The 21,419-nt window shown below is 45.6% G+C and overlaps 2 protein-coding genes across 7 annotated transcripts; both read right to left on the reverse strand.

Moving 5' to 3' along the window:
- Positions 1-1,909: 1,909 nt before the first annotated feature.
- ehd2b (EH-domain containing 2b) lies at positions 1,910-8,179 on the reverse strand. Of its 2 annotated transcripts, none has more exons than XM_015951260.3 (8): positions 7,855-8,179; positions 6,751-6,813; positions 6,408-6,638; positions 6,146-6,322; positions 5,260-5,357; positions 3,412-3,824; positions 3,171-3,335; positions 1,910-3,090 (listed from the first exon to the last, which is right to left on the reverse strand). In XM_015951260.3, exons 3-8 carry the CDS (start codon positions 6,626-6,628, stop codon positions 2,542-2,544), a joined length of 1,623 nt encoding a protein of 540 aa, XP_015806746.1. In that variant the 5' UTR covers positions 6,629-6,638; positions 6,751-6,813; positions 7,855-8,179; the 3' UTR covers positions 1,910-2,541. The 2 variants fall into 2 exon arrangements, with proteins under 2 accessions (XP_015806746.1, XP_015806745.1); XM_015951259.3 differs by having other exon boundaries at positions 5,242-5,357.
- A 911-nt stretch (positions 8,180-9,090) lies between these two features.
- bicra (BRD4 interacting chromatin remodeling complex associated protein) lies at positions 9,091-20,938 on the reverse strand. Of its 5 annotated transcripts, none has more exons than XM_015951255.3 (15): positions 20,871-20,938; positions 19,156-19,201; positions 18,998-19,043; positions 18,471-18,536; positions 16,197-18,257; positions 15,813-16,001; positions 14,085-14,693; positions 13,721-13,904; positions 13,549-13,646; positions 13,329-13,463; positions 12,098-12,147; positions 11,853-12,001; positions 11,669-11,763; positions 11,472-11,577; positions 9,091-11,401 (listed from the first exon to the last, which is right to left on the reverse strand). In XM_015951255.3, the coding sequence occupies exons 2-15, from the start codon at positions 19,194-19,196 to the stop codon at positions 9,627-9,629; spliced, it is 5,604 nt and encodes a 1,867-aa protein (XP_015806741.1). In that variant the 5' UTR covers positions 19,197-19,201; positions 20,871-20,938; the 3' UTR covers positions 9,091-9,626. The 5 variants fall into 5 exon arrangements, with proteins under 5 accessions (XP_015806741.1, XP_054598567.1, XP_054598566.1 ...); XM_054742592.2 differs by having other exon boundaries at positions 11,472-11,574; positions 15,750-16,001; XM_054742591.2 differs by having other exon boundaries at positions 15,750-16,001.
- Between the last annotated feature and the right edge of the window lie 481 nt (positions 20,939-21,419).

Here is a 21,419-nt window from a genome sequence, read left to right on the forward strand (position 1 = left end):
CCACCTGAACCAATCCTCATGTAACCCTCTCGACTCAGGGTTGCGAATGACCACAGTCATCAATTCTTGTCATGTGTCTTTGCCTATGTATGTCTGATCTCTGAATTGTGTGTACTGAAACTCTAATTTCCCTCTGGGATCAATAACGTATCTTTGAATTTGACCTGAATTGAATTGAACATTTTGTTTGCAAAAGAAATATTTGATTTATTGGTAATTCTTCATTTTACAACTGAAATATTTAGGTCAATATTTAGTATGTAAAATAAAAATGTATTCACTAACTAAATGCGTAATTTTTGGTTTTCAAAATAAGTATTTAGATCCCAGTTAAATATATATTATGGGGCCATATCTAAAAATTGAATTTGCAAACTAAATGTTCAGCGCCAAATTTATTATTAAGCTGGTATCTAAATATTTATTCGGGAAATTTAGAGCAAAATATTTATTTTGGAAAATATATTTAATTTGGAGCTAATTATTTAGTTTGTAATCTAAATGCTTAGCTCCAAATTAAATAGTAAGTAATTGAAAAATTTAGTTCTGACCTAAATATTTTTATTTGTAAAATAAATATTTAACTCCAAATTAAATATTTAGCTTAGGAATTTTAACATTTTTAAATGTAGGAATAACACGCTAAAAATCTTGAGTTTGAAAAAGGAACTCCCATTTTTTCTTCTTCTGATGCGTTAAATAACCCAAAATACTGCTATAAAATATCGACTTTACAAATTGCACCCCATAAAAATTCAACCACACATCTTTTTGTGCAAAATACAATATATCTGAATGTGAATAGCAATAAAGACAGGTATTTTCTCTACTTACATGTCCCTTCCTGCCTGCTGGGTGCCATTAGCAGCTGCAAACTAAACAAGGAATCCTGCATCCAGCAGAGGTCACTCCTCTCCAGAGCAGATGGCCTCTGTTCTTTCTTCCACCTCAGCTTCCCAGAGAGGAATTCCCCTCAAAAACAGCCGGTGACGTACAAGGAGACCCCGGTTTTGTTGAGTAAGCTTTGGAGTTGGGGATCTCTAGAGTCTGTGAGGTTCGTCTGCTGTAATCTGTAAGGCGGCTTCACCCTCCATGATTTAAATGATTTATGACTCAGCACAGTTTGTGGAACAGAGGTTCTTTGTTCAGATCGGGATCTTCTCTCTCTGCTCTCCAAACCAGCATTTCTGCATGTGACATAAAAATATAGCAATAAAAACAGCATGTTAGTTAGTTGTGTCATTTAAAAATCCCATTTTTCCTTCACAACTCCCTGGAGAGGGTGTGGTGTTTTCCAGGGCTTTGCCCGAGCTCTCTAAAGTGAGGAATGTTGCTGGGATCCTTCATAGAGGTACAGTGTTTAGATCCTGAAGAAACTTAGCGGACCCTAGGAAAAGGAGATATTAATAACTCCAGACCAACCCTCCACATTCCTCACATGTGAGTCACTGTAAACCAGAGAGCAAGGAGAAAAGGACCGGATTGCTTCTGTTCCTCGTTTGTGTTTCTTTCCACAGAGGAGTGGAACGAGGAGGCGCAGAGGCCGCCCCTCCATTTGGGAACGCTTTAAAAGAAACACACGCAGCTGCATATGGGATGCACATTCGTGTTCATACCGCAAAGATTTACACCAAAATCCAAACAAGAGGCACGGGCGGGGATGACGGGAATGTTGGTGCAACAGTAAACCAGCATGAGAGGGAACAAATGGGCTGTGTGTGAGCGGCAGGCCGAGGAGAGACGGATGGAAAATGGTGGTATGGGGACTTGGCAGGGTCGAGTGTGAGTCACTGTTTATCTGGCCTGTTACCAGGTGACCAAGTCAGCCTCGGAGAAAGGAAAACTGTTGGTTTGGGGCTTTTTAAATTTAAATTACTATTTAAAATTAAAACACATCACACAATATGTGTCACAGTTAAGAAACTTTATTTATTTGCAATAATAGTTAACATACAAACAGTTCGTGGAGCTGTGCACAGTAGTCAGTAATCCGTCATTCAGTCTAGTTTAAAAGTTCATTCATGCAAGTTGCTCCTGCACATGGAAAACAGCAACAATCCCAAAAACAACAACAACAAAAGTTTGCACAAATTCACGTGAGGCACCAAGGTGAAAATGCACAAAGGTTATTACACTTGAGCTGCTTTATGGCTAAACAAAAAAAAAGCTTTAAAGAAAGCCGGTCTTTATTTTGAAAGGCCAAACGAGGAAAAGAAGAAGCAGTTTCACAAAATTTTTATCTATTTTTGGAGAAAGTTTTATAAATTCACTTCCTAAAACAAGCTCAGAAGCCATCAGAGAACACAAGAAGACTTAAACTCAGAAGCTCGATGTAAAAATAAAAAAAGGTACATTTTCAGAAGTCAAAGGTAGAAAATAAAGGTGGGAGGCCTGGTCACATCATGTTTTAATACAGTATGTTCAGCTGTGCAGGGGTACAGTCTCAAAGGAGGAGTAGTGAATATACTGTTGTTGTGTGTGCTGAAGGGGTTAAAGCAGACGCAAACAGCATCTGGAGTGAGACAGCTAGTGGAGGCGTGTCTACGCATCAGAGCCCTTCTGTCTGCGTTTGGAGGGGGGGATCAGGCGGGAGGGCAGCTCAGGAGGCAAGCCGTGCCCCTCCAGCTTCACCTCAATCAGATGGCTGGCCAGGGCGAATTCTTCATCATCCAGCATGCCGTCGCGGTCCACATCCGACAACTTCCAGATGCGACCCAGCACCGAGTTGGGCAGACGGGAGCTCACCATCCAGTCCTTGGCCTTGTTGCCGCTCAGCTTCCCCTCATTGGGGGCGAGGTTGTAGAAGATTTCATCATACTTGGGCTTGTCTTTGGTCACCACCCAGTCCTCCTCCTCTTCACAGCCCTCTCCGTTCTCCTCGCCAAAGGGGTCACCCTCGTTGAAGGGCCCAACCCGGGTCCCTAGGAAGGCACCACCCTGCACGCCGGGTTGATCGCCTGCTTCCAGCTCCTCTTGCCTCAGGAGGGGCATTAGTTTGGCGATATCAGAGGACAGTAGCTCATCAAGGACGGCCATCAGGTTCGGCTTCAATGTTTTGAACTTGGTGAAATCATGAACCATAAGTTGTTCCTTTAAAAACAATAATGCTGCATTAGCCACTTGTTCTAGAATCCAATAGATGTTTAGCTAAACTCGTTGCTCGGACAAACCTGCATCTTGGCACAGTCAGGGAAGTCTCCAGGAGAAATGTTGTACTGCAGCTGGATCTTTGAGTAGATAACTGGCAGCTGATGGATCAGGTTCTTCTTTTTATTGTCTTTCCTGAAGACAGAAGGCATCTCCTGCTTCAAATGGCTGATGATGTGAGCGTGGACCTGTAAGAAAAGTACAGTAACATTCCAAATCATTCCAGAAACCCTCAGTTAATCAAAACCCAAACGAATCACCTACCCTGACCAGGCGTGCCCTCTTGACCAGGTCGTTGAGCTTGCGTAAAGCTGCGTTGCGAGGAAGGTTTTGGATGTCAGCGAACAGATCTTCCTCCTCCAGCTCAAACAGCTTACGGTTATCTGGAACCAGCAGTGGCTCTGACCAAAATGAGCCGATATAGACGCGCAGGACCTCCGGGGTGTTGAACACCTTCCCTAGGGACCACATCAGAGCACCGTAGACTCTCATCAGCTGCTGGGTGCCCACCATGTCCGCCTTGTTGAGGACCACACGCAGCTTGTCCTCGTTGCCCTTCAGGGCCCCAATCGCCTCTGAGAACTCATCTGATATCTCCAGTTTGTGGGCATCAAACAGCAGGATGATGCGGTCCACGCGTTCTGCAAACCAGCGCAGCACAGCCGGGAAATCGTAGCCTGGTGAAACAGAGCAAAGTCAGATAAATTTATAAATCCAAATTCAAACTCCTAGTATGTTATAAAATGTTCTAAAGCTTGGAACCTCACTGATGCATTCAGAATGGGAGGAAAAATCTTCTAAAGTCTTTATTTGCTTTTAAATGAGACACGTTCTGCTATATTTTCTTAAGTTGTGTTTATGAAGTTCTTAATCCCTCTCACGTAAAGCAAGTTCAGCAGTTTTATTCTTCAAATTTTTGGTACCTTCCAGAATGAGCCGTTTCAGGGCTCTGTCACTTTAAGAAAACAACCTGGAGCTGGCCACGCCTACCCATCCCCCACTCATGCTGCTATTGGCTGAGAAGCTCTGATACCAGAGAGGGGCTTGGAGAAGAGCTGCGGGTCTCTCTCGCTTGTGGTTCTATTCTAATTTCCCTGTTTGTCACAAAATGTGACTTTTTGAAATGGCTTGTTTAAGGCCTGGGGGCTGCATGGTGGCGCAGTGGTTAGCACTGTTGCCTCGCAGCACGAAGGTTGCAGGTTTGAAACTCGGCTGCAGCCTTTCTGCGTGGAGTTGCGTTTTCTCCCCATGCATGCGTGGGTTTTCTCCGGGTACTCCAGTTTCCCCCACAGATCACAACATGCCCTATAGGTTATAAATTGTAAGTCGCTTTGGATAAAAGTGTCTGCTAAATAAATAAACATAAACATAAATGAACATAAAGGCACATACTTTCTAAAATGAATTACTGACAGGAAACGGGTGAACATTCTTTGTTCATGTTTGGAGCTTTTACAGAGGCAGTAGAGACCCATGTGGCAGCCAGAAAAAATGCAAAAGGCGAGTTTTGTGTCTCATTTATTAAATCAAATGTTATTCCTGAAATGTCCAAAAATGTGCTTCTATAAAAACAAAAATAGATTGATACGTTTATTTTTTTAAACCATCGCTTTTCATTCCGGCAAGCCCCAGGAGCAGTGCTCCTTCCACCCTGCTGCTCTGGAGCAGAGGAGGAAAACTTTCAGCAGCATATTTCTAAATTGAAGCCAAGGAAATATAAACAATCTGCTATATTATCACCGGACTCAAACAAGTTGTAATGACTTGACCTTTTCACCCATTAGTTTCTCATGCAGACTGAATTAATACGGGTTACTAGGAAGATGGGTAAATGGAAAAATGTTGCAAGATGAAGTTGATGATGGCAGTAATTTCTCAACAGTGTGTTCCTCCAGATGTGCTGTTGGAATTTCTGCCTGAGTTGTTTCTGTTGCTGATTAAGAATTTATGACTGCCGAGATGTTTTCGTGTCCTGCTGCCAAGCGTTACAGCGAACCAGCTCCATGGATTAGCCGAGCGTGTCGAGATGAGATGAGTTTGCGTGGAGATGATGATCAAGGGATGCATCTTTCGCTCTTTCTTCCCCTCTCTCACCTTTTTTACCCCGCTCACCTCGGCTCACTCTCTGCTTAGCGCCGGACAGGATCCCAGGTGTGTCAATGATGCTGATGCTCTCCAGGACCTGGTTAGGCATCTGGGCACACTGGAATCTGGTTTATTCAGAAAATACATTTATTTACCGTTATTTTTTAAAAAGGCAAACGTGATCAAAGGAATGTATTGACTACTTTGTAGACCTCCAACCAGTCCCTCCCCTCGAGGGTCCATTGTGTACAGCTCGGCCCCGCTCTGCTCGGGGCTTCCTGAAGGAAAATGACCCTTACTGCCAGAATCAAACAATAAGATCTGCTAACGATCCAAGGCTTAGAACAACAACCCTTCTTCCTGTGGTTTAGGAGCTTAACGAGCCCAACCGTTTCCCAGGACAGGAAGTCAACGCAAGCAGAGACGCAACAAACCCTCACAAACATGACCCTCATGGCAAACTGGCAGCAGATAGGGCCCCGGTAGAAGGAGCTTCCCCACACTTCTAGTGGTTTTCCCAAAACGTGCACGAGCAGCTGGCGGTGCAGCAAAACAAAGCTGGTGTGAAAGAGTTTTGTTTTTGTTGTAATCTTTCCCTCCAACAGTTTGCAGCTTAAAATCCCCCCCCGAGGCTCCTGTGACCTTTGACCTTGTGTTTTAAATCATGTGCTCTGTAATTCACATCAGAGCTCGCCTGCTTTCATCACCCTCTCAGGTCACATCGCTCCCTTTCTCTGTTTTTTCCACAAATAAGGAAAGTGACTCCTCACTCTGAAATTTGGCACAAGTGCATGAAATTCCTAACACTTTCCACAAACTTTCTTCCCTCTTGCGAAACGCTTTTCCTACCTAACTCCGACTCCCTCTGTGGGAACGCGATAAAGCCTTGAGGATAAACTCCCTCTGCTCTCACCTGTTGAGAAAGGTGTTCCCAAATGGGTTGAGCTTTCGGAAAGGCTTGTTGGGATCTACGATGAGGGCATTCCCTGGTATGACTCCCTCTACCTCCCCGTGCATGATGGCAGTGAAGCAGTCGGTGGTGGGTTCAGGGCCCACCCTGCTCCCAGGAATGTCCTGCTCCAGCAGATACCTGTCAGTCACACAGGTAGGTTTAAATTGTGAACGCACAAAGCTAACATCAAATAAACGCTTGGTTTAGAGCTGGAAGGTCTTACTTGATGAACGTGGTCTTTCCAGTGGAGTACTGTCCCACAACCAGCACCATGGGCTTGTTGTCAAAGTCTGCATCCTCCAGACTGGGAGAGTGGAAGTCCTGGAAACCATAATACTGTTCCAGAGGCAGCAGCTTCTTGCGGTACAAAGACTTCAGCCCTTCTGTCACAGTTCGAATCACCTCAGGCGCCTTCTTTACGTTTTTACGCCCCCAGCGTGACATTTTTTTATGACTAATGAGATCATGGGTGGAAAAAAAAATCTTATTGTCTGGATCAGAATTTCCTTTAGGTGAATCAGGGAAAATCATCAGGTGTTTCCTGTATTTACACAAAGGCTACTCACTTGTCCTTGAGGTCTTTTCTGCACACACCAAAAGGAATGATAGGTGGTTCCAACCTTTAGCCTCTGAAACGTGGTGGAAAATAAATACAAAGGTAAAAAAAAAAAAATGGAAAAAAGGAGATAATCTGCAAATCAAAAGAAATATTTGTGTTGGTGATCAAAGCTCTAGAGCAGGGATGTGGAATTTTGGAGCACAAAATACTCAGTCCACCAAATGACTGCCAAGTATTGTCAGTGCATGCCTGGAGAGGAAAGTTGGTGTTCAAGCTGGAAAACTTGCAAACCCACCCTGGCGTCAGGATTTGCACAGTCACAGCTCATTTCTTTACAGTGAATTGAGAAAGACATTTCTTTTATTCCCCGCAGTTCCTCTCAAAATGAGAAAATGAAGTGATGGAAAAACACATTTCACTCTTTTTGACTGCATATTTAGATACGCTGGACTAAAAAGATGGAGGCGTAACTCATTAGAGACGCAGAATAACCCTGAGGAAAAGAGATAAGATACGTGTCAGTGACTGATAACTCATCTGTGAAGAACTTCCCTTGCAAATCCCATTTCAGCTAAGAAGGGGGGAAAAAAAGGATCTGCCCAGAGGAGAACAGGGAGCACAGTCCTGACATGTCATAAGACCCATGAGATCTTTTTAAAATGGCGAACTCTGGAGGAACATTAAATGTTGCCATCACAGACGAATGTTCAGCTCAGCTGAAGCTGATTTATGAGGAAATTATAGTCAGGTTTGGACTCAGAGATCAACTTGTAGTTAAAAGATGATGGAAAATGCCTCGTGGGTTTCTGCACCACACTTGCAACACTGGTGTGGATTTGGAACAAGAAGAGTAAAGTTCCAGGCGGCCGGAGCAACAAGTATCAGGAAAAATCACTTCTGCGTTATAAGAATGGTGAGAAATAAACTGGAAAAAGACACAAATGTGTAAAATAACTGTTATTTATCATACAAACACTGAAGGTCTTGTTTTCTCTCAACTTTCAGATTACAAATAGAACTTTTTGTCATAACAAAGCTTGTTTTTGTGAAAATAAGCCCAGAGCAATAATAGCTCTGACAAGTGTTTTGGAGATTAAGAGGCCGAATTTACCTGTTTTCTTCACACGCCTCGATCCTCTCCTCCTTCGGTCCCTGGAGTCTAGAAAATATGTTCAAAAACACAAACAAACTTGCTTTGGAGGAGCAGCTGCTACACGTACGGGTGTACCTCCACCAGCGAATAGGAGCCCTGTGTGGAGCGTCAACACAGCTGGATTACAGCGGATCCTTCTTCTCCAGGGTTTAAAACATTTCAGATGAGCTCCAGATCTGCTAGCTGGAGGAACTCAAGTTCAGCACAGTGAGGCTGCTCTTCCTCCCTCCCTCTTGGACTCTTTAACAGACCTCCTCCTTCTACAGCGATGCCTAGCAGAACTAAGGGCAGCTCTAACTTTCTGCACACATGGATGAGTTGAACTGCGCCCAGAGGGCGTGGATCTATCAAAAAGGAGGGGGTGTGAAAAATAATTTCAGAGTTGCTATTTTCTTAATGACGTAACATATTTATGCACATTGAAAGTCACGTGACCTCATGTTAGACTCCCATGTTTTTAGACTGAATGTGCAACAACACGCCGTTTATTTACAGATGATGGCACCGTTACTCCTTTAGGGCCGTGAAGCTGACAAACCAGATCTGATTCCACTTTCCTGCACCACCTGCTGGCAGTCTGATGGAGGAAAAACTCTCCACCGCGGACACACCCTCCTGGTTATCGTAAAAAGCTGTTTGTCATTACTAGTCACGCAGAGGAATCCAAACATAAAAAAACCAAACTAATTTACTTTAAAGTTTCATAAAAGAAGCAAGGTTTAATTTACAGTTTTACTAAATGTACATTTCTTTTAAAAAGTGTCATTATACACAATAAATACAATACAAAATTAATCTGTAATACTATACTTCAAATTCTCTTCCAGTCTTTTTTGTACATTATTATTGTTCCTTTTTTCCACTCGATGCTTGTGCTGCGTTTGTGTTTGACTCGTCCAACAGAAGACAAACTGATGGGAGGCAGGGATACGGACGGCACAAAGCTGAAACAGCAGGGAAACGCAGATAAAACTGTTCTGACCTCTGCTGACCAAAATGCATAATGCTCTAACCTGGAAACACGAGTAACAGCGCAGAGGGGAGGATCCCAAACTAAAACAATCTGGAAAAACTGACATTAGGAGGCAAATAGAACCTAATTTCAGCAAAAGTTTGTTTAAATCTCAAAAGTGTGTTACAGCATCAGAGTAGCCGTAAAAAGGAAAACAAAGCTTTTTCAAATTATATTCTGAAAACATTTGAATCTAACATCCGTATGAAACTGCAGACTGAACGGACGCCAAGTATAAAGAGCCAAAATTTGTGTGTGTCGCTTGCATTTGTAAAGCAGCATTATCTCTGTGATAAAAACCAAATCGGTGCCAGAACACTGCGCTTTTACGACATTTTACAGGATCGCAGTGGCATTTTCTTAATTGCGAGGCTCAGCGGGACGCCGTTCATACCGGGAGGCAATCTGCCGAGGAAAGAAAGTGAATGTTTAGGTGTTGAAATGAGAAAAAGAAGAATTAAAAGTTCTAAAAACTGTGTGTTGTTGCTAAAGGGAGGTTGGAAGAAGACAGTTCAAGCCTGTTCAAGTCTGCAGGTCACTACATTTACTTCCAAAGGCTACGTAGGTCAGACCGTATATGAGAGAAATGTCCGCACAGCTCAAATAAACACACCTGACACAGCTAAGCAGAGCAGTACAGTGAAGCTGTTCTCACGGTGCCTCCACTCCCTGCCTCCTACCATCTTAGTCACCCCCATCAGTCCAGTCTGAGGGGCTGTTATCTGCTTTGAGTCTGGGGTACCAGGCTGCCGTTGTGGCCGCGGCCACCAACCTGAGGGTGCTGAGCCAGCGAGGACGACGGAGATGCAGATGAAGGGTTAGGGACTGAAGGTCTGTGGGACGAGGCTGCCAGATCTCCAGGACGCTGACTTTGGTGTTGGTGGGGCCTGCTGCTGCCCCCTCTGATGTGGAGCCCGCGAGTGGAGGGCTCCTGCTGCAGGTTGAGGATGCTGTCGATGGCACACTGCAAGTGCTCGTTCAGAGAATCGTCCGGGGGGCTGCCGCTGGAGAAGCTGGCGTTGTCCATGTCAGGAGAGTCCGACTTGCAGCGTTTGGCAGGAAGCAGAGAATCTCTTGAGAAGGAGGACTCCGGAGAAGGAGGCCCGGGGGCATGTTGGTCCATTCTGAATGTCCCTCCAGTCCGCTGTCTGTTTTTTTCACCTAACCTTTTGTATTTACTGACATCCGTGTCCTGGTCGGTGTGCTCCTCCCCTCTGTCCTTGTCTATGAGCAGAGACAGACGGTGGTGCTGTGTGGTTTTGATCCCATGGTTAAACATCTCGTTCATTTTGTCCCGCCCCGGCAACGTGTTCCCTAAATGGCCGCCATCGTGGCTCAGCTCTGTGTGAGTGTGTAAGCCACCACCGTCTCGCTTCTCCACCTTAATGCTGGCTATCACTGTCCGCTCTGAGGGAGGGGAGGAGGCCTCGTGTCTGGGGGGTGACGGTGTGGTTCTGGGGTAGGAGAAACTATCATCCCCTCCTCCTGGGACTCCAGGTCTGACCCGGGGACTGACATTTTCGCGGTAGGTTTTCCGAAGGGGAAGGCGGCAGGTTGTCTGTGAGGGTGTGGCAGTGGAAGCGGGGTTGTGTTTGAAGCCGTGGTGTTCCAATGTCCCGTTCAACTGAGTGGAGGACGAGGAGGTGGAGGATGATGGGACTGCAGTAGGCGGGGCTTTACCTCTCGGTGGGGCATTACACTGGGTGGTTGCTGTGGAAACCGTAAAGCCAGAGGAAGAGGTGGAACCTGGGGATTGAGTTCTGATGACGGTATTAGGAGTTGATAAAAGGCGGGACTTAGAATGCGTCGCAGCAGGTTCTGACGGAGGTTCGGGGGTGGACCGGCCACTCAGCTGAGGTTGGGGTGTGTGCACCGGGTCCAAGGCGGTGTTGTGGACCACCTTGCTGAAACCTGTCTGATCCTGTTTGATCTTTAGCTTCAAGCCGATCCTCCTGCGAGCCTCGTAGGTCTTGATAGGAGGTTTACTGATTCGTTGAGGCAATGCGTCGTCGTCATCTGCAGTTTCAGACTTTACTGAAGACGAAGAAAAAGAGGCAGATGCTGCTGGAAAAGAGCTGAAGGGTGGGTTCTGGCTGACGGGTTCAGCGGGAGGACAGCTAGTGGACCAGGACACAGACGCTCCACCTCCACCCTGCTTTATGACCAGTTTGGTAGGAGGGAAAGGGGAATGGGAAGGAAGGACTGGAGCTGGAACAGGAGCAGGAATAGGAGCAGGAGGAGGAACTGGAGCCGAAGCAGGAGGAGGAACCGGAGCTGGAGCAGGAGGAGGAACCGGAGCTGGAGCAGGAGAAGGAGCTGAAGGGGAAACTGGTGTAATGTTGGGAAGAGGAGCTGGAACAGGAGGAGCAACAGGTGCTGGAGCAGAGATTGACGTAGATCCACTAAAAACCCCTGTAGAGCTCTCAGGAGACGAGGACTTTTGTTGGGATGAAGCTCCACCCACCAGCATCCGTACGCTAGCCACAAACTCGTCTGCATAAGAAAAAGAACAAAATTACATCCTGGTATTCACTGAGAAAACTAAACACAGGAGTGGGCGTACCTGGCCTCTCCTTTGCCAAAATCTTGTCCTGATTCAAAGCAACCTTCTCCTCTTGGATGAACATCCTGTCGATCATCACCATTTCTGCCGAGGGGCCCAGTCTCTGCTCAGGTTCAAACGCCGAAAACAGTCGGTTCAAAATCAGTTCAGAATAAAAGTGTAACTCCTGTTTGCCAAAAACCAGTTTATAAACTTACTTCTGACTCTGAAAAGAGCAAGTTACGATATTTATCCAGCATGGCCTGGGTCTTTTGAAGCAGCAGACAGGAAACCTTCTCAAATTCGTCATCCACTGCGTCCAAGACAACACAACACATTCACGACCACTAAAAGTACACTCAACAGTTTAAAAACACCAGCGGGTTATTTGTAGGCGTTCACCTCTCTGATAATCTTGAGAAGAGTTGGCGGTTCCCTGGTAGACGTGGTAAGGCAGCAGTCTGTGTAGCGTGTCCTCAAATGAGTGGAAAGGAGCACTGAAGCTGGGGTGGAGCACCGAACCTTGATGTTTTCTTAGCTGCTCCAACACTCTGCAGACAGGAGTGGATACAGGTTATTTAAAAAAATAAAACATTTATACAAAATAATTTGTTAAAAACTTCCATGGAAACATCTGCAGCACGTACCTGGCTTCTTTACTGGGCTCTGCCCCTAAAGGCATCTTCAATGCCGCCGTCTGGGATGTGAGACAACACAAAAAAGAATTTTACTCATTTTGGACGTCAAAAAATAAAAAAATAAATCTCTTGACCAGGGTTGGGAATTGTTTAAATTTGAAAGATTCTGGTTCTGATTCCAATTCCTTGTCTCCATTCTGGTTCCGACCAGTTCTCGATTCAGATCATTTCAAGAGGCAGGGTTGGAAATCTTTACTTGTTTTTAAATGAGCCAGCTCATGTTGTACTTGAAGTCTGAACTTCAACATGAATTTTAATTACATGAACAATAACATCACCTTAATTTAGACGAAAACATAGTTTTACTTCTAAAAGAAAAACGATGTGCAGCGTGATCCGTGTGTTTGTTTTTGACCACAGCTTCTGCGGTTTAGAACTGAAGGAGCCTCTTGGCTGAAAGGCAAAACCTCTTCAAGTTAACCAGAAAAGCCACGTTGTTTTCAGCTAAAACTCTCCGGATGATCATGTCCAGGATGACTGACAAGCTACACCAACGTGCTGCGGTGCAAAGCCGCAACGATTCAGTCCAAAGGAAAACTGAAACTCAGATGTAGCTTCTGTCAGTAACAATGTTACTGATTAAAAACAATAGAAGCTCTCAACAGATTAAAAAGTTCAAAAAGCCATAAAATAATTTCACAACTTTGCTTGTTGCAAGATTTAATTTATTTATTGCCCGTAGCGGCACCTAGTGGGCAGAACCCGGTGAAGGCTGCTCATTCAGCCTCAGCTTTCTTCCTGCTCGCTGAATTTATCGTTGTGGAATGCAAAGTAAAAAAATTTGGTGCACGCCTGTGCAGTGTCAATACGGCAACGGGAGGTGTGATGCTGCACACAGGGTATCTGTCTGCTGCGTAGGATGAGTGACAGCTGGTATGATCATCTCTGAAAAGCATTGCTCAGAATTGGCAGATCAAATTTTTTTCTGGCCAATTTTGATCGTAGGCCAAAGCCGCACTTGAGAACACCTCTGCAGTCTGCAGATTTGATTGCACGGTAACGCAAACACTTCCGGCAGGCTCTTCTTCGTTGGTATTCGTCAGCTTCTTTCGGTTCACAGAATGATAATCGAAACTAGGAATCGAAATTTTAAAAATTGAACGATTCTGGGAAATACTGACACTTATTCCCGGTTCCAATCGATGCTTGATGCTGAACCCTACTTTTGACATTCTTTTACCTGAGCTGGAATAGGAGCTGGAGGCTGTGGAGCAGGCATCTGAGTCAAAGCAGGTCCCAGCACTTGGATCTTCATCCCACCTTTGCCCAGAGCCATCCCTCCAACTGAGCTGATCACTCCTGGCTTTGGCTGAACCTGTGCAGAAACACGCATAAAAATCCACTTTCAAAAACAAACAAAATGTATAAAAAGCTTTTAAAGCTGCACCAACACCACCTACCTGTGTAGGCTGAGTAAGGCTGACAGGAGTGACGGTCTGGTTCACCACTGCTCCAGCTGGCCCTTGGGCTCCTGAGAATCCCTGTAAGTCACTTGATGCTTCACCAGAAATGAGAATAAAATCATTATCGCGACCCTCTTGCTGGCATCTCTGGCCGTAATTAAGATGTTACCTGTGGCGGGAGTTTTGACGAGCACTGAGGTGGGCTGCAGTATGGTGGGAAGCTGAGCGGATGTTTCTGAGCTCACAGACGATGATGAAATCACTGCTTTATCAACAGGAACATCTAGCTGTATACCAAACTGACTCGAGACTGGAGGTTGAGGTTTTGCCTGCAGCATGATGTCTTGCTGGAACTGAAAACACAATTAAAATGCTTAAACACACTTTACACAGTAACGTGCTCCAGATATTTCATGATATTTTGCCTTTGTACAGCAAATTCAGAGGCTAACATGAACAACATATAGTTCACGCTCATTTTATCCTATAGAAAACACGATTCATAAAAGTATGAAGTCATGTTGAAACCCTACCTGCTGAAACTTCTCCAGCAGCTGTTTCTGCTGAGGTGAGGGCTGAGTGATGGATGACAGAGTCTGAATTCGAGCTCCAACAAACTGCAGATGTTGCTGCTGCCCTGCTGTCAGGCCCTGGATGGGAAGCTGTGGCTTTACCACAGCAGTGGAACCAGCGCTGGTGGGCGGTGCAGCAAACTGGTGCTGTGCAGGCGGTACAGAGGGGGGCTTGGGTGATTGGGACACCGGAGGCATCTCTGGCTGATAGGGAGCAGGCTGCGAGGCGGGTTGAGGCAGCGGCTGAAGCTGAACCTGAACGTGCGCCTGCGGAGGCGGCGTTTGCTGTGGAGCGGGTTTGGGAGACTCTGCGATTTGATTCTGGATAATAAAAAGCGAGGGATGTGAAGACGGTGTGCATGAGCGCGAGGGAGTTTGAGATTGGGGCTGAGAGGAAGGACGCGAAGGCTGTTGGTGGTGCAGCGACTGGATCTGCTGGCTCAGAGTCAGAGGAGACTGGGAAGGTTGGGGGCTTTCAGCCACAGGAGGTGTTGTGGTGTGAGTGGTTAAGGCCGGTGAGGAGGACACGCCCTGAATCTTCAGGGGCTGCTGAGGTCCAGCCGAGGGCACCTGAAAATCAAATCAAAACTTGTGTATACTAGACTGATTAATGGATGAAAGCAACACTTAAAGCCCAAGAAGAAACCAGGATCTAAAGCGCAAAATAGGTCACACACCAACATTTCTGCATGTGTACAAATTATTGGATGATTCAAATAAAGAGGGCTGGGCGACATGGCTTCACCACAAACTGATGGTAAAAATCACCTGTTAACTGTAAATTTGATCAAAGTTACATCATTATTGAGTCAAGATACAATCCTCCTGAATCTAAAACCAAACTGTGATTAAAACTTATCGCCCAGCCCCAGCTGCACAGACATAATCAAACAACAACAAACAACACAAAAGCAAAGTGTCAGACTTTAAAATCTAAAAGGTGCTACAGTAAAAAAATAAAAAAATAAAAAAAAAAAGGGGGGGGGGGCACACAGATTTTTGTTTTCCCAGCGTTTGAAGGATATAACACAAAGAAAGTCATGATCGCTTGGTGAACAGGAAAAACGGGCGACAAAAGCAAGAACTGTGGAACTGTGATGGTGAATTAGATCTGAGCATTTTGTGTCAGTGTCAGGCCGATCATTTGGGTTTGGGGAACATCGTGTTGCTCTAACTGGGCATAAAAAAGGTGACCGACAGAGTAAAATGAGTTAAAATGGCAAATGGGAGGTGTAGAACAGAGACTTGATCATTGGTTAGTGATGAAACAGGAGATGGAATGACCGAATGAATGAATGAATGAAAATCAATTAAACAGCAAAGAACAAGTTTTATGCTGTAAAAAAAAACCTAAATAGCCAAAAAATAAAATAAAATAAATAAACTATATAAAAGAGATTTTTGTTAAAAAAAATAAAAGTTACTTCATTGTTAGTTTCATACATTCAACAAAAATGGCATGCAGTTTGAACAAATGAAACAAGCTTTTAGGAGAAATGAAGCAAGTTGAAAAGGAGCAAGCAAAGGAATAATGTTCGAACCGAGGAACACAAGTGAGAGCTGTGGAAGCAGTGACATGTGCAGGAGAGAGGTCAGAGCGGTGGTGGGAAAGGTAGGAAAACCTACGGTTGTGGCGGCGGCAGCAGCAGCAGCAAGTGGTCGGGGCTCAACATGAAGGGGCATTTCTACCTTTACCACTGCTGTCATGTGGGAGGGGCCGGGGGAAAGGCGGTGGCTCTGACCCACCCATGAGTCAGTTAACTGGCTGTCATGGACAGCAGGGGCCGCGGTAGTGATGCTGTTGCTGCTGACGATTACGGATGCTGGTACGCCCACAGAGGGGGTCGACTCATTCTCTGTTTGGTGGTGCCGCTGCTCCTGATGGCCCATTTACCATTTCAGGATGGGGGAGGGAGGAAGGGACGGAGGGAGGGAAGGGGTTGGAAGAACGAGGAGTAAAATAGTAAACCAAAGAAGTCAAACCAAGTTATCACTCCGTGCACGTTATTTATTTTTAAAGACAATGTTAGCTGAGCACATGAGAAGCAAACGAGCAGCGAGTGGAACACTGACCTGCTGTAGGAACATCTGCAGAGACTCCGGGCTCAGAATCATACTCGGGCCCTGGTTGGTGAACAGCAGCCTCCCTGGACTGCTCTGAGTCTGAGGGGGGACCAGCCCCACAGCTGTGACCGAGGAGGAGGTGGACGGAGAGGAGGTGGTCACGGTGGACATAGACGAAACCGGAGGCTGCATGGCGAGGATCGATGTTTGTGGAACGAGTTGTGTAGTGGGATGAGCTGCCTGCTCGGTGGAGCTTCCCAGTACAGTAACAGTTTCTCCAGGCTGGCCTTGAGCTGTGGTTGCTGCTCCTGTGCTGCTGGGGACTCCCCCAGGTGGGGGATGCAGGGCTGGCTGAAGGCTGACTGCAGGGCTCAGTCCCTCCACCTGACTCACCATGGTCAGAGAGTTCTGGATGGGCATGCCCTGTATCACTGTGGGGGCATGACCTGAGGCAGCAGGGGTCTGCGTCTGGCTTTGACTTTGTGCCAGAGAGGCCACAGGCATCTGGAAGAGGGTAGGTGTGCCCATCTGGCCGGGCTGGAGCTGAATGGGTCCAGAGAGGATGTGGGCAGCCCCAGCGTGGCCCTGTGATGTCAACACCTGACCCAAATTAATGTTCTGGTTTGCTGTTAGAATCTGGTTTGCAATGAGCTGTCCACCTGGACCTTGACTGGTTATGATGTGGCCACCAGGATGCTGGGTTAGGATCTGCCCACCTGCCTGTAGCTGGGGCAGGAGGAACTGGTGGTTCTGACCTTGGAGAACCGTTTGAGAGGGAATAACGATGCTGCCTTGTTGGTTTAACAAATGCACACTGAGGGGTTTGCCGGACGGCTGTGCAGCATGTTGCTTGAATAGAGTTTGTTGGAACTGGGGGCCCTGTGTTGCAGCCCGAGTGCTCAACACAACATTAGAACCTGGTTTTCCTGTTAGGAAGGCCACATTCTGAGCAGCAGAAACTGGAATTTGTTGAAGCCCAAGAGCCTTATGGGCATCATTTTGCATGGCCTGGGGAGCTGCTTGTTGGGGCTGCGACTGTTGTTGTGGTTTGAAGAGTTTACTATGAATGGCTCCCCCCTGTGCGGGTTTGGGCTGAATGGGTGTTGGTGTACGCTGGATGATCACGTTCTGCATGATCTGGCCCGGATTTTGCGTTTGTGGTGCCACCCCTGCACTCAGAGGGGTACTTCCAAAGCCGACAAGCCCAGCGGGAGCGGTAATGGTACCACTACCGCTGCTGCTTGTGCTGCTGACACAAACAGCCGGTCCATTTAAAGCTGGAGATCCCAAAGTCGCTTTGTTGCCTTGGATTAGAAGTCCACCTCCCGAGGCTCCAAGTCCTGCCTGAGAACCAGCAGCTGATACCTCCGAACCTGACTGGTGCAGCTGGTATCCACTCATGGCTTTAGCCAAGACTGGCTGCCCAGACTGATTGATAGTCATCACGGTAGGCTGGCCCACAACCTGAATCTGTCCGATACCCAAATGTCCCGACTGACTCCCGTTGGAGAGAGCCTGGAGACTTGAAATGGGCTGAAGAGTCACGTTTCCCAGGCCCACAGGCTGCATAAATGGCTGAACGCTAATAGCTTTGTTCATAACCTGGGACTGGAGCTGAAGGCCCTGCTGAGCGAGCACTGAACCAAGCATGTCAGCTGTGGCGTTGGGGGGAGTAGCCGTGGTGCTCGGGGCAGACCCGGGAAAAATCGTCGCAGCTCCACCGACGCCAATGCCTACACCAACAGGTGTGCCTCCAGCTCCAGCGAGGCTGGCATCAGGCAGTGCCTGAACCACCTGTGCAAGGCCTGGAATTCCAAAGGTATCCAGGTCCAGCTCGGCACCTGCCTCCTGCAGGCTTTGCTCTGTGATGTTGGCCTCAGCCAAACTCTGCTGCAAGATGTCGCATGTCTCGTGATTTGTCCCAATGCCATTGCTACCACCTTCTCCACCTGGAGATCCACCCAAGATGTCATCATCCTCAAGGAAGTCCAGGTCAACGCTGACTCTCGGCAGGCCTGCTGATTCGCTGGCCGACAGCTGGACTGCAGGCTGGACCTCTGGAACATGTCCCTTTAAAAAAGAAAAAGTGAAACCAGACATGATAGCGAGGAACATGACTGATTGGAAACAAAAACAAAAGCCCAATAAAACATCTCGTACAATTGCAGCGAATTATAGCATGTTGACTGTAGATCTGTTAGTGGAAAAGGGAGGGATTTAGGGAAGCATGCAACAAAGATGGATGGACAACAGCAGGAAAAAAAAGTGGGGGGCTTTACTCACCCCAGTGGCAGAGAAGAACGAGCTGGAGGGGTCACTCGAACCATCCAAAAGGTCGTCAGTGTCCAACTACAGACACACCCACCAAGGGTAAGACAGACAGAAACCAAAGACACCCAAACCAGCAGGCAAAAAAGTCACCAGGACAAACATACAGACCATCAAAACAGAGGGAGGGCAAGGCAAGGGCAGAACATGGTTCAGAGAACCCAGAACGTAAAGCATCAGTAAAGAGATAAGCTACAGAGGAACAAAATGACAGGAATAACTCAAGAGTTGGGAAACGTTAGTAATAGGAATTATTGTTCTGGCAACCCAAATGCAACCATTAGGCAGAGGAGTTATAAAAAGTTTAATGAGAGCAGTGAGGGATGCAGGTTACAGGGTGTATCAACTTGTGAGCCGAAACTGATTTTATTAGAGATGCAAAAGCAACAAAGATAAAACCTGAACAAGTCACTCATCAGTGGAGAACTTGTATCGTGAAGCTTTGCTAAATGCGGCCATTTGTTAGCCCTTCTCATACTTACATGGGTCTCAGATCCATGAAGAAAGTCATTAAGAGCTTCTGGGTCGCTGATGGAGAAAACAACAGATGTGTGACACAATGACACATAACCGAACAATCTGATATAAAATTTCCTACAATACTAGAATCAGGTCTTTCACGCTGTCAGAACATACTTACCAAATTACATCTAGAAGGCACCTGCCGTCTTCATCATCCATGACAACTGTTGAGATGAAAAACACCTTCAAGCTCGGTCATGACTTGTTCAACAATCACAACCAAAATACTCAGTTACATTTTGTATAACATGGTTATTAAGAATTACATGGGGTTTGTCTTAGGTTTAACTTCATAATTATTCTTGACTTTCTCAAACCACATGCTGACTAAATTTTAAACGACATTTTCATATTTACTCCAGCAAAACTCGAGCCATTAAAGACATGTAGATGCAAGATAAAGACTGACTTTCAAAAAGTCTTGAGCCACCGATACAGGCATTTAAACAATCCAAGCGAATAATTACAAATATTGTTAAGTGGCAGTTTTTTGCAGTAAGAGATGGCATGGCACACACCCCAAAAACATCCGGGTAATTATTCAGTAATCATCTGTGTCTTCTTTTGAAGAAAGAGTTCTTTAGTGGAAGTGAGTCTTTCCCTTTAGACATAGGTTTTTTTATTTCCTCCCTGATGGTAAAAAGCTATGAGAAGTCTCCATAGGCCAGCAACAAACTCTTTCTGACTTATGAATAAATGTTTGACAGCAAGAAACGTTCAAAACAATGAAAAAATGTATTCATATACTTTATACACAAATTTTTTCTTTGGAAAAAAATCTTAAAGACCACTCAATGCTATCAGGCATTTAGTTTATATTAAAAACTATGAATCAACATAGAAAGTAATTCTGAGTTCCTAAAAAACGAAAACTGTCTAACCTAGCGTTTGATTATCAATATCAATTACAAAGCGAGATTTTTCCCCATGTACGCTCGGTATCAAACAACCTTGGTGCGGCCCTGAACTCATCGAGACACGTAACAAAACTTAAAATTTCTGAACACGATCAAACAGCAGACAACAAACTGAAAACGCGCGGTTTTCGCACCGCCTGGAAAGATTTTGAGCGTAAGCTGTCGCTGACTTTTAACCGTGCACAGCTCGTCCAACAACACGAAAACCAAACCAACACAGTTTCTATGCAAATAAATTGTGGACATGATGCAGGAGTCCCAGCTGTCCGCCGATCGCAGCTCGGTTACAGAAAACCAGTGCGCAGGATATGAATGGAGACGCTGCAAACGGAATGCTAGATGCTAGCTGATGTTTTTAATGAGCTTTGCATGCATACCTCAACAAATTCCCCCAACGTACAGTATCTGACAGCAACACAGCTGACCTACGACTCAAATGTTTGAAATTAAAACAGTTTCATCCGTAATTTCAGCAATTTGGGTGCTTTTGGGTTGACTTTCGTTAGCCTAGCAAGCTACCCCCGCTATCAACAATATTCAGACGTATAGCTAGCTCGAGCCTTTGACATTCAAAACAAACCAGAGTGACACAATTTTAACACAAATTACGCACAGCGGCAGTCCGGTTGAGCTAAAACGAAGAAATGCTGTCTGCTTATAGTCGTAAACGCAACTACGTGGCGAGCTATTGCTAATTGCAAGCAGAATATCAGTAAATGTTGGAATACTCTTGGATGAGAGGGGGTATGCTTGGGAATTCGTTGGAAAACGAGCCTGTTTACGGTGTGATGCGGCAGTGTGTCGCTTCTTTTGCGGTAGCAGTGCGGTTCGTGTCTGCTGAACAGTTAGCAGATATCGCAGCTTTGTAGCGGATATTGGGATTAATGGAGAAATTGTTACATTGTAACAAACTCACCCGAGACGTTAGAGGTGCAGGCAGCGCGGGGTCTCCAGGACAGCCTCGCACGGGCTGCTCAACAGGACCCAACTACTGGCAGGAAACGGCAGACTTCCGCTCTGCCTGATTGAAATCCATGTTGTTTATCGAGACTTTCTTTACACACAAATACCCATTCGGAACATTAAACGGTTTTTGAACATTTTTGTTGTGTTAATTAGTGCATTCTTAAATTTGACATATTCTTCATGTTAACTTGTTTTCATTTTTAAAACTCAAAAAACATCAATAGAAAGGCAGGAACAGCAGAGGAAGCCTGTGGGGAGAAATTGCTTAAAATGAAATCATAAAAGAAACTGGATCACAAATGTAAAAAAATATAAAAGCAGTCATGTTAACAAATGCCAGCAGATTTGTTAGATAAATGCAACCCAGTCTTGAACTGCAATCAGATTATATGATTTTGGCTAAGAAAAGAACAAACTAATCTACAAAAAGCCTAAGCAAAATACTGTAACATAATCTACAAGAAAACATTCCTTTTCCATATTTTAAATAATTTTTGTA

Source organism: Nothobranchius furzeri, chromosome 13 (assembly GCF_043380555.1).
Source record: "Nothobranchius furzeri strain GRZ-AD chromosome 13, NfurGRZ-RIMD1, whole genome shotgun sequence".
NCBI classification, from domain to species: Eukaryota; Metazoa; Chordata; class Actinopteri; order Cyprinodontiformes; family Nothobranchiidae; genus Nothobranchius; species Nothobranchius furzeri.

Bases quoted from the DNA above. Each gene is read 5' to 3' on its own strand.
- ehd2b (XM_015951259.3), bottom strand. From the start codon at position 6,628: ATGTCACGCTGGGGGCGTAAAAACGTAAAGAAGGCGCCTGAGGTGATT. The intron at 6,323-6,407 runs GTAAGACCTTCC...TGTGACTGACAG, and splicing joins GGAAAGACCACGTTCATCAA to GTATCTGCTGGAGCAGGACA. The intron at 3,091-3,170 runs GTTTGTCCGAGC...TTGTTTTTAAAG, and splicing joins CTGACTGTGCCAAGATGCAG to GAACAACTTATGGTTCATGA.
- bicra (XM_054742591.2), bottom strand. From the start codon at position 19,196: ATGGATGATGAAGACGGCAGGTGCCTTCTAGATGTAATTTG. The intron at 13,464-13,548 runs GTAGGTGGTGTT...GTTTCTGCACAG, and splicing joins GCCTTACTCAGCCTACACAG to GTTCAGCCAAAGCCAGGAGT. The intron at 11,402-11,471 runs GTACGCCCACTC...TTTCTTATGCAG, and splicing joins TTTGGCAAAGGAGAGGCCAG to ACGAGTTTGTGGCTAGCGTA.